At 44.8% G+C, this 12,012-nt stretch overlaps 1 protein-coding gene and 1 pseudogene across 1 annotated transcript; both read left to right on the top strand.

The window, feature by feature from the left end:
• Window positions 1–12,012, top strand: part of LOC136522475 (protein LATERAL BRANCHING OXIDOREDUCTASE 1-like) — a 40,454-nt pseudogene that overhangs the window by 26,645 nt on the left and 1,797 nt on the right.
• LOC136522473 (uncharacterized) lies at window positions 4,009–7,669 on the top strand. The gene is made up of 5 exons (XM_066516291.1): window positions 4,009–4,275; window positions 6,154–6,203; window positions 6,390–6,593; window positions 6,674–6,809; window positions 6,896–7,669. The coding sequence occupies exons 1-5, from the start codon at window positions 4,009–4,011 to the stop codon at window positions 7,667–7,669; spliced, it is 1,431 nt and encodes a 476-aa protein (XP_066372388.1).

The raw sequence follows: 12,012 nt of genomic DNA on the forward strand, positions 1-12,012 counted from the left end.
GACTGAATGTTTCACCAAAATCACTACCAGGACGTTGTGTAAAACCTCAAAGGACCCAACGAGCTTTGTAATGGTCGAGTGTTCCATCTGGATGTAACTTGTGCCGATAGACCCACTTGCAATTGCCTGTAACAATATTAGTGCCAGGTGGAGGAGGAACAAGATCCCAGGTGTGGTTTGCTTGGAGGGCGGTGAAATCCTCTTACAAAGCACCACGGTATGTCTTTGGAATGGGAGACAACACAGTGGCCTAGAGATTCATAATAGTCCTGGGTTGTCAAAAATCGTGCTTGCCTCAAGTGACCATGGTATGATCATTTGCAACGGAAGGTATTGAAACAGACCCCTGTGGAAGAGGAGCACCAGTGAGAGAGGAGCCAACAGCCTCAGCCGGGAGCTCAGTGCCACCAGCCGCCGAGTGCCCAGCGCTGGCAGGATAGCCAGGGGCCGCCGCTGGGTGCGACCCAGTGCCAGCACCGGCCGAAGAAACGACAACCGTCGAAGGCCCAGTGCCCGCCGAAGGCCCAGTGGGGTAGCCGGGCGCTGCTGTGTGGAGGAGGGGCACCGAAATTTCTAGGGTCCCGGGGTCCGGAATTTCCAGGTTCTCGCTGGCAACAACCCGAGAATGAACGGGGGCAACGGGAGAGGACCCAGAGTCGGTGACTCCTGGACCAGCGACTCCTGTACCTGCAACACCAGTACCTGCAACAATGGGTGAAAGAATAGTGCTAGACACATAGTCAAACTTGACAGAAAGTCAAGGTTAGATGAAGGGAAAGGAGCAGGAAGCTCGGCAAAAGGAAAAGAAGATTCATCAGGCGAGAAATAATGAGGCGATTGGTGGCTAAGTCGAGGTAGCGATACCCCTTGTGGACTGAGGGATAGCCTAAGAACACAGAAAGGGTAGACCGAGGAGCAAGCTTATGGGGAGTAGTGGCAGATAAACCAAAAACACGAAGATATTGATAGGAAGGAGAGGCACCGCATAGAGCAAAATACAGAGTTTGGAAATTTAGTGTTTTGGTGGGGTGACGGTTGAGGAGATAGGTGGCGGTGTGGAGAGCCTCCACCCAGTAGGATGGCGGGAGGCTAGCTTGGAACATGAGGGAACGCATGGTGTTATTAGTGGAACGGATGATAAGTTCGGCACGACCATTTTGAGAAGAAGTATGAGGACAGGACATGCGAATGGTGGCGCCATGAGTGAGGAGAATGGTACGAGCAGTGGAGTTGTCGAATTTGCGACCGTTGTCGCATTGGACGGTCTTAATCGTGGTGCCAAACTGAGTAGCGACATAAAAAGTTAGAAAGGGTAGGAAATGTGTCTGACTTAAGACGTAAAGGAAAATTCCATGAATAATGGGAACAATCATCAAGAATTATAAGATAATATTTATAACCACTGACACTAGGAATTGGAGAGGTCCACAAATCACAGTGTATTAAATCAAAGTTTGGGGAAGCACGTGAAGTGGATTGAACAAAAGGGAGGCACATGTGGCGGCCTAACTAACAAGCATCACATAAGGTTTCTAACTCACTTTTATTACAAGACGAATGTAAAGAAGGTGCCAAGTGAGTTAGAGACTCATGGCCAAGATGACCAAGCCAGCGATGCCATAGCACGTGGGTAGATGTGATGGCAGCGAAGGCATGAGGGTGGACCGGTGGCCGAAAGGAGTATAGCTCCCTAGAACTATTGCACCTGACGATCACATTCCCCGTTGCTAGATCCTTCACAGAAAGGCAAAAATGGTCAAATTCGATAGAACAATTGTCAGTGGTGAAATGAATGACAAAAATAAGATTCTTAATAATATGCAGGGAAACAAGAATATTATGTAAATGGAATGAGAGACCGGGTATAGGAAAAGAAGTAGAGCCGATCGCAGTAAAGGGTAGAGAAGAGCCATTACCGACGATGATATTGGACGGTGTAAAAACGTTGGGAGGATAAGCATGGGATAGGGAGTCAGAGTTTAAGACCATTTGAGAGGAAGCACCTGAGTCCATATACCAGTTATCGGTTGGCGGAGGAGTGAGCGTCATGGTGCTGAAGTTGTTGGCCAAGACTTGAGGGTCCCATGTCCAGGGCTGCTGTTGGGGTACGGTGGTGCCGACGAAGCACCATAGTAGGAGGCAGGAGTAGACGGGCCGGCGCCGTACTGCTGCTGCGAGCCGGCGTACAGCGGCTGCGGCTGCGGCTGCTGCGGACCGATGCACTGCTGCTGCTATGCGTTGGCGACGAAGGGCTTGAGGACGTGGCGGCAGTGGAGCGAGAGGTGGTTGCGCGCACTACCGGAGACACATTTTCTCCCGTCGGCCCAGCCCACTCCCCTCGGCTGCACGTCTCCCATCAGAGGCACAAAACCATCCCCCACGTGACCTGTATACCGTCCGGGAAGGTTTCTCCTGCCGTCACGGGTGCTCGTCGCCAGCCCATACAGATGATTTTCGCGGGCTACCGCAGCTGTTGGCCCACAGAACAGAGAGAGGAGCAGATCGAGCGCGCGGGATTCTGACAAAAAATTCCGATGCGCGCGTCCAGTCCGCGCCAACAGCCCCGCGTGACCGGCTCCATCCCCAATCTATTTTCCTCGGGTTCCTTTCCGCCAGCCTGCTCGCGCCGCATCCAGCCTGCCGCATCGAGCGACGCCGCCTGCCTCTCCCCACCCAGCGCCCAGCATCGCCGCCGCCGCCGCCGGCAGCCCGCCACCGCCCGCCCGCCGTCGGCCGTCCTCAGCCACCAGAACAGTCGCTGCTTCTCCTATTCCCTAGCCCCGGCGCCTAGAAACCCTAGCGCCGCCGGCCGCCGGCCGTCGGCCACCCGCCGCCATGCTGTCAGCCACCGGACTCGTCGCCCCCCGCCCCTATACCCTAGCCCCGACGCCGTTCCCCACGACGTCCAGAAGCCAGGTACGAGGTACCACCAATTCTGTTGTTGCTTGTATGTGTTCGATGGAATTTTCCTTTTTTTTACTAAAGCAAATTCGTTCTTGCTTGTATGTGTACGGTGGAAAAGGTGGCTGCCTTCAATCTCACAGATCTGGTATAAGTTGCATCAACAATCCAAGTTCATCCCCTTGCTCTGTGATTCCAGGTACTCACGATAGTTCTGTTATCACCCCAACTGCTTGTGGAGATTTCTTCCTTTTCTTTTTAGGCCTGAAGCAAATTGTGTTGTGCATGTACAGAAGTGGGAGAGGTGAATCATGGCCTGAGAGACATTTTCTTAAGCACCTATTGACGACCTGGAATTTCTGCTAGTGATTGTCCAGTGAAGATCTAGTTGGTTAGTTCATCCTCTCAGATTTTTATCGATTCATGCTATACAGTATTTCTTCTTTGGTTTTGTCGGACATACATAAGTTGTAAATTTGTAACAGGTAAGTTGACTCGAGGCTATTGCTGTTGCCATTTCGCTTCTGGCTACACTGGGAGTTACCATTTAGTGGTAAGCGTTTCTTTCAATGAACCTTAATCTCAATAGTACTATAACTTATCTGAATTTTTTGGCATTGTTAAAACATTTGGAGTGTAGTTTTCGTTTCAGTATACTATCCTATGTTCATGTCTGCTACTTTCTTACTGGCACGGTAATAGAATTGTATTGTCATTTAATCTGATTGATTCCGTCCTTTGTATTGTGGTTGTGATATGACTTGTGACCGGATTTTGCTCTATTTATTATATCTCTGGTTTGCTTGAAATGGTTGGTTAGTTCTTCGCTCCTTAATTCCATTGTCATTCTCTATAGCCATCTCTTAAAATGGGTTAAATCATGTTGTTGATTCTGCACTATATTAGTATTTAAAAAACTGACTTTTTTTGTACATTTCTTGTTTAGCAATGACTGATATTTTCATTCGATGTTTAACAGGTGTCTGACTGCTGATCTCATTGGTTGTTCTTGTTGCCATTCCACAACTGCTTCCAGAATTGTATGCACAGAATTTGATTTGCAGCTGGTTAGTAGTTCTAAACTTCTCATAAGTTTGCAGATAAGATATGGCAGATCGTGGCTGGATGTATAGTGGTTGGAAGCGTGGTAGGCCAACGAATGAATGGGTTGAGAAAATAAATGAGTTTTTGGATCGTGCCTACTCAATCCCTGAATTAGTTGAGTCTGATACAATTAAGTGCCCTTGTGCCATGTGTCGGAATTATTTCAGGCATAAAAGGCCTAAGATAGAGTTGCATTTGTGCCACAATGGGTACAAAGAAAATTACCAAACTTGGACATCACATGGAGAGAGGCGGGAAAACCATGAACATGTGATTGGTTTAGAGGTACAGCCTGAGGGATTTGGTGAGACGGATCGAATGGATGATATGCTTGTTGACTTAGCTGGTGGGCACCCACCATTAGATGAGGAAACACCAACTGGTTTTGCTGAAGCTTTCTATAGAATGGCTGTTAGTGCAGATGAGCGAGTACATGACCAAACCTTGCACTCTAGGCTCTCTACTGTTGCTCGTCTATTGGCCATTAAATCACAGTACAATCTGTCAGTAGCATGTTATGATAATTATGTGGGCCTTGTGCATGAACTCCTTCCCCCTAATTCTAAGATCCCCCAAGATTTCTATCGTTCCAAAAAACTGCTAGAGGGCCTTGGCATGCAATACCATAAAATTGATGTTTGTGAAAAAAATTGTATGCTATACTACAAAGATAACAAGAATAAGGATACGTGTGACATATGTGGTACCTCCCGCTATAAGGATGGATCAAACAAGGTTCCACGTAAAGTGTTGCGCTACCTGCCTATTACAGATAGGTTACAAAGATTATATGCACATGAGGGCACAGCAAAACTAATGCGTTCACACAAAGAAGATCATGTCGCAAGGTCTACAAAAATGTTGCATCCATGCCATGGCAAGGCATGGAAGCAATTTGATGATGATTTCCCAGATTTTGCAGAAGATGCTAGGAACGTAAGACTTGGGTTTGCAACTGATGGATTCACACCATATAAATTGAATGCAGCTTCTTACTCTTGTTGGCCAGTTTTTTGGGTTCCCTATAATCTTCCTCCTGGTGTTTGCATGAAGCCTGAGTACATATTCCTTGCTATGGTCATCCCTGGACCAGAACATCCTGGAAACAAACTAAGTGTATTGCTACAACCTATGATAGATGAATTGCTAAATTTATGGGCTGGGGTAAAAACATATGATGCTTCGGTGAAGCGACACTTTACTATGAGAGCATCATACTTATGGTCAATACATGATTTTCCAGCATATGGCATGTTTGCTGGATGGAGCACCCATGGGATTTTTGCATGTCCACAATGCATGTGTGAGGGCAATGCATATCGATTAAAGAAAGGCCTTAAGGCTACATGGTTTGACTACCATAGGCGGTTTCTTCCTATAGATCATCCCTTTCGAAACGAAGCAAATGCGTTTCGCAAGGGCAAGGTAGTACATGAAGGACCCCCTAGGAGTTTAACCGGAGTGGAGGTTAAGGATCAGCTATACAGACTGGTCGATGATACAGACAAATATGGAAAACAACACAACTGGAAATATATAAGTGGCCTTTGGCAGCTTCCTTACTTTACTAAATTACTGCTTCGTCACAATATAGATGTGATGCATAATGAAAAAAATGTGGCTGAAGCTATTTGGAACACATGTTTTGATATTAAAGATAAGACTAAAGATAATGTGAAAGCTAGACAAGACATAGAGCTGCTTTGTGACCGTCCATCTCTTCATTTGTATAAAAGGAATGGGAAGTGGCAGAGACCAAGGGCCCCATACTGTATAGATAAGGATGATAAGATCAAAATTCTAAATTGGTTCCAAGAACTCAAGTTTCCAGATGGGTATGCTGCTAATATTAGGCGTGGGGTTAATCTGCTGCAAAAGAAGATTTTTGGTTTGAAAAGTCATGACTTTCATATCTTTATTGAGCGTGTACTGCCTGTTGCATTTCGAGGGTTTCTACCTGAAGGTATTTGGACTTCTTTGGCAGAGTTGAGTTATTTTTATAGGCAGTTGTGTGCTAAACAAATCAGCAAAGATTCAATATTATCATTGAAAGAGAACATAGCAGTGCTTATTTGCAAACTAGAGAAAATATTCCCCCCAGGTTTCTTCAATCCAATGCAACACTTAATAATTCATCTTGCTGATGAGGCATTATTAGGAGGCCCTGTCCAATATCGATGGATGTATCCATTTGAGAGGTGAACCAAAAACTTTCCCTTTCATCTATTTAGTATGGTACCTATTGGATTTACTAAATGGAATTTAACATGTAGGTATATTCTGGGCATTAAAAACAAAGTCCGAAATAAGGCTCGAGTTGAGGGCTCCATTGTTGAGGCTTATCTTGTTGAAGAGGCCACAAACTTTCTCTCTCTGTATTTTAGATCTAATGTACATTCTGTTCGAAATAAAACACCTAGATATGATGATGCTGGCTCAACTTCTGTAAGGGATTGTGGCATTGAACTGTTTGAACACATTGGTAGATGCTTCATCTCACTGGGTTTTCGTGACCTCACAACAGAACAGTCAAAGGCAGCAGCCCTATACATATTAACTAACATCCCTGAAATGGATGATTTCTTCAAGTATGCCTTCTACTTATATGGTTCAAAGTTATTTTTTGATTGATACTTGTACTGTAACAATGTCAAATATGTCCTTGTAGAGAATTTGATAATGAACAATGGAAGGGTCGCTCACAGCCAAGTGCACGGGATATTAGTAACTTAAGATTAAATGGTTGGAAAGGCACACGTGGCAGAAATAGAGGCCCCAATTTCTTTGATTGGTTCAAAAACATAGTAATGTCACAACTCAATTTTAGCAAGTTTTTTTTTCCTATTTAAATCGTAATAAACACTAATAAATGAAATGCAACTGTTTGCAGTGTGCAATCAGATCAAGTGTTCACAATGTGTTGCGTCAAATTTCATATGGGTTTCGCAAAAGGGTGTCCTCCTATGGTTGCTATGATGTGAATGGATATAGGTTTCGGTCTGAGAAGTATGAGAGTAAGCGGGCAGGATTGGCTACAACCAATAGTGGTGTTTGTGTGACGTGTACTGATGACAATGGAAATGCTCTTGAGTACTTTGGTGTTATTGAAGACATCATTAAAATTTCATGGGAAGGCAGGGAACAACTTGATCTAGTTTTATTTTATTGCCGCTGGTTTGATCCGACTTCTAGGGGTGTTAAGCGAACTGAAAATCTTGGTCTGGTGGAAGTGAAGCATAGCTCTAGGCTTCAAAATTTTGAACCGTTTGTGTTGGCAAGTCAAGTTACACAGGTTTATTATCTATCATATGCTAGTGACGACCCTAGTTTAAAAGACTGGTGGGTAGTGTACCATGTGGCACCAAGAGATCGTTTGCCTCCAATCGACATCAACAATGATTCCATTGAAACTGAAGGGCCAACAAATGACATCTCATTTTTCCAAGAGGATGGATTGGAAGGCACATTTGTGATCGATCTAGGTGACATTGAATTGATTGACACATTAGCCTCAGATGAAATAACTGATCCAAAAGAATTGGAACAGCTAGAGAAGCAAACTGTTGCTCCAGAGCAGGAAGAGATATTAGAAAGTGATGAAGAAGGCGACGAAGATGATGCTGAATCCTATGATGAAGACTGCTACGAAGAAGAGGATTTCTAAAAATGATTGTTGTATTTCTGAAATTATTGTACTAATGTTTAAGTCTTATTTCTATCTAAAATTTGGACTCATGTATCTTGTTGTTTAATTTCTATTTCTATCCAAATCTGGACTCATGTACCTGCTATGTTTCTTATATGTGTGATGCTATGTATCTTGTATGAGAATGTGACGGTTTTAGTTTCTTTATGTGCATCTTATTTGTGTTGCTATGTATCTTATGTATGCAGTTTTTGTTTTTCTACAGCTTGTACTTCTTTTTGTAACATTTTTTTGTGGCAGGAGATGCAGTCGTTCAATCATCGGACGGATAGGCGACCACGGTCAAGTGACGTCACAAATGACGTGGACAGTCAGCCCCCCGAAGCAAAGAGGATAAGGGGCCGCAATAAACCGCATAAGCCTCGCAATGGTCAGATAGCCTTAATACCTGAGGGTGACAAGTATGTGACCACTATTTTTTTCTCCCTAGTGTGGACAATGCTACTGTTAGAACTTGCTAATCCATTTTTTGCCTTGATTCACTTTTCTGATTGACGCAGCCAATTCCGCTACGCTAACTACTCAATTGATGATAAAATGAAGAAAGGCCCCATCCTTGGAGTGATTTTAAAGAAAGAATATCCCCCAATCATCAAAGGGACTACTAGAGATGGTTGTGAGTTCAAATATCATGCAAGCAAATGGTCCCACTATTCGCACATTGTAAGGAATGATGGTCAAACACCAGCTGACCGTGTGAAACAAGAGTTTTGGGTGAGAATTAAGTTTTGCCATTGCACTTCTTTCATGTTGCACAAGAATTAGGTTCTGTCCACTGCAGTATGCTTGATGGTTGTTTCTTGTGCAGAGCATATATTCAGTTCCTGAAGAACTTGAAGACGAAGCAGACCGTGTATTTGAGAAATATGCACACAATCAATGCAAGAATATGATGTACCAAGCTCGTCCAGATGCTGTCAAGTACTACTATCGGGAGATCATTAAAAGCCCAAAGACTGATGCATTTGCATCTTCTAAGTTACTTACTTTTGAAGAGTACATGCAGTGCAAGCCTGATTGGTTCACTGATGAATGCTGGGAGTCCCTTTGCAAGTATTGGTGCTCTGCTGAATACTTGAAGAAAAGGAAGCTTGGGCAAGATTCTCGGAAAAAAAATCCTGATGGCGCTCAAAATAGGGGTGGTTCTAGGCCATTAGTTGAGACTCAACAATTTCTGGTAATCTACTTTATCACAAGCAATTTCTTTCTGAATGACTTTGATTATTTATTAGGCATTAACATTGATCACTCCCATTTGAACATAGCTAGAAAGTATAACCAGCATTTAAACTTATCTGTACCTGTTCTTTTCACCTCTACTTAATGCAAAGGCAGAGCACCTGCCATTTCATGCTCAAAAAAACATTGATCACTTCTTTTTATGCCTTGAAGGGAGCAAAGTATGGACCTACGAAAGGCACAGTAACAAATGCTTTCTGCTGCATGAGATCTGGTGTTAAAAATTGTGATGCCAATGGGAATGCTGGGCCAATTCCTCAGCAGACAAAGAAACTTGTTGTATGTAGCAGAATTTCTATATACTTATGTGCTTTTCCATTCTTAATTCCTAGCTAACTACTTGTGTTGTTTTTAGGATGCCTACAATGAGGCATTACAAGAAAAATACCCAGATAACTGGCAAGAGCAACCCTTTGATGGTCATATTGCATACAAGATTGGTGGTGGCTTGGCCCATGGTCGTCTTGCAATAGGAGATGGTGCTGTGAAGAAGGCTATGATAATTGATGTTGCTAAGGCAAGTGGGACAAGGCCAACAACCTCAAGGGCTTTTCAGAATCTGTTTGCAAGATATGAGCATTCAGTTGCAACCGTTGGTCAGTTAACTCAACAAAACATGGCCTTGGCTCAACAAAATGCTGCATTGACTCGAGATGTGAAGCGTAATGCTCGTCTACTTGAGGTACAATTCTATTCTGGTACACTATCTCTGCAATGGAATTGAAGGTCAGATTGCAATACTAATAATTCTTCACTTGCAGCTCATTGTTAGCAAAGTACAGATAGAGATACCACCTCAACTACTGCAGGAAGAAGAAAATGAGATGGTGAGATTAAATCTTAAGTGTTGATGCATATTAAGTTATCACATTGTCTACTAGCAGCCATGCACGTAATATCTGAACTACTGCTACTCAAGTCTGATCATTACACTTATCACTCACTTGGGGGTTGGGGCTGATGGACATTGCACTAACTTGGGGGCTGGGGCTGATATTGATCAATATGAAGAATAATTATTATCTTACTGAAACTGATGTATTGCTTGGCCATTCCAAATAACATGAACCAGCAGCCGCAACATTTAGCATCTTTCATCTTTTCATAGTGCCTGATGTTGGTCCACATATAGATATGTTCCTTTCAAAGTTAATCATTTCCACAATTTATCTGGTCTACATATTCTCATGAACGGTCCAATTTTTTCATTTTGAATGTAGGGAGGGGCTATAGATGGATCCTCTCATGCGTCAGCCAACCTGGACAATAGCGATGGCCATTGATTTGTGTGATGGCAGGAAGTATTTTTTTGGAGCCGTAGTCTTTTGTTCATCAGACTACAGGTTTTGGCAACAACCAGCAAGTTAGAAGGGCAACAAAAATGGATTTTGTTGCTATTCAAAGCATGGGTGCTAGTTGTGAAGTAGCAGCTGCATAATGCCTACTCAGAGCATGCAGGCTTGCGAAGAAACAGCAGCACATTGCCACCAAAGCTGCATTTTTTGGTTGAGAGAGCAACTAGCTACTAGCAGATTGCCTTCTCAAGGGTCAAGGCAACAACCAGCATGCTGTTTGAAGGACATGTTGTGCAACAGAGGTATGTTGGTTGTGAGATAGCAGCTACCTACTAGCAGATTGCCTCCTCAAGGGTCATGGCATGTCATCTTAAAGTAATAGATGCTAGATGCCTATTTTGGTTGGGAGCTATATATCGCCTTCATAGGTTCCTGTTATGAAACTGCCATTTGAACATGTGGCTGATCCTGTACTTCAAATTATGCTAGCTGTACCTAACTAGATGGCCAAGTAGGAGGCAGTAAGTGCAATGCAGCTTTGGATTGAGTGTTCGTGTGAATACTTGAATGATATTGGAAGACCATGGAATGTAATGTAAATGAATGGTTCAATAACTTTGTAATATTGCTGCAATTAGTTGCTGTTGAAAGTATTTTTAATGGCTCTAATAAGCTGTATTTTGGGAAAAATGAATTCCTGTCAAAGCTATACCGTCAGGAGTAGACAAAACCTTTCCTGACGGTAGGTAACCGAGAGGAAGGGAAAAAGGTTTCCCTGACGGTTTGATGGGTGACAGAGAAAGTTTGAGAAATTCCTGACGGTTAGACAACCGTCACGGAAAGTTTAAACCTTCCCTGACGGTTTAGTACCCGACAGGAAACATTTCCTGACGGTATGCCCATGAACCGTCGCGAGAGACCTTCCCTGACGGGCCCAGCCGTCAGGAAACATCCCTGACGGGTTTCCGTCAGGGAAACTTCACCTTCCCTGACAGTCAATCCCTGACGGCCAATTCCTGACGGTTGCCGTCACGGAAAACAATCCCCGACGGTTTACACTATTTTTCCTGACGGTTCTGGCCGTCACGGAAAAAGTTGGCTGGGGTAGTGGCGGGCGTGCCCTAGGTTGGCCGGGCCAGACGGCTAACGTCCCTGTGAGCGGGTTCCAGTGCGCCGGCCAAGGACCGAACGGATGCGCACCAGCCTGACCGCCGCCGGACGTGTTGGAGCGCCAACGTCGGCGCTGTCGGTTGGAGCCCCCGCCGGATGCGGAGCTTCCCTGTCCGCCGTGGCTACCATGAGTGGTGCGGCCCCGACCGCCCTGTCCGCCCTGGCCAGCCGCGCCATGGCCAGTGGGAGGGCCACCAGGACGTGGCGCAGAAGAGCGTGACGAATAGGAGGCCACAAATGCCGTCGGGGTGGTGGTCAGCACTTCGATGAGTAGATCAGCACGGACGTCGGAATATGACGGAAACGGACGTGTGCGCTTGATCATAGCCACCATATGAGAGTACCGCTCATTAAGGCCACGAAGAACGTTGAGGACCAAGGTGCGGTCCAAGACCGGCTCACCCAAAGTCCCCAGAGCATCCGCCATGCGCTTCATCTTGTTGCAATAGTCGGTGATAGAAAGATCCCCATGAACAAGGGTCCGAAACTCGGCATCAAGGACGATGGCACGCGTTTCTTTGTTGCCGATGAACTGCTCTTCAAGCCCGAGCCCAATGGTGCGCGATGTCGGGGAAGCAGTGGAGACAGCTTCAATGA

The sequence above is a fragment of the Miscanthus floridulus genome, chromosome 18, assembly GCF_019320115.1.
Source record: "Miscanthus floridulus cultivar M001 chromosome 18, ASM1932011v1, whole genome shotgun sequence".
Lineage (NCBI taxonomy): Eukaryota > Viridiplantae > Streptophyta > Magnoliopsida > Poales > Poaceae > Miscanthus > Miscanthus floridulus.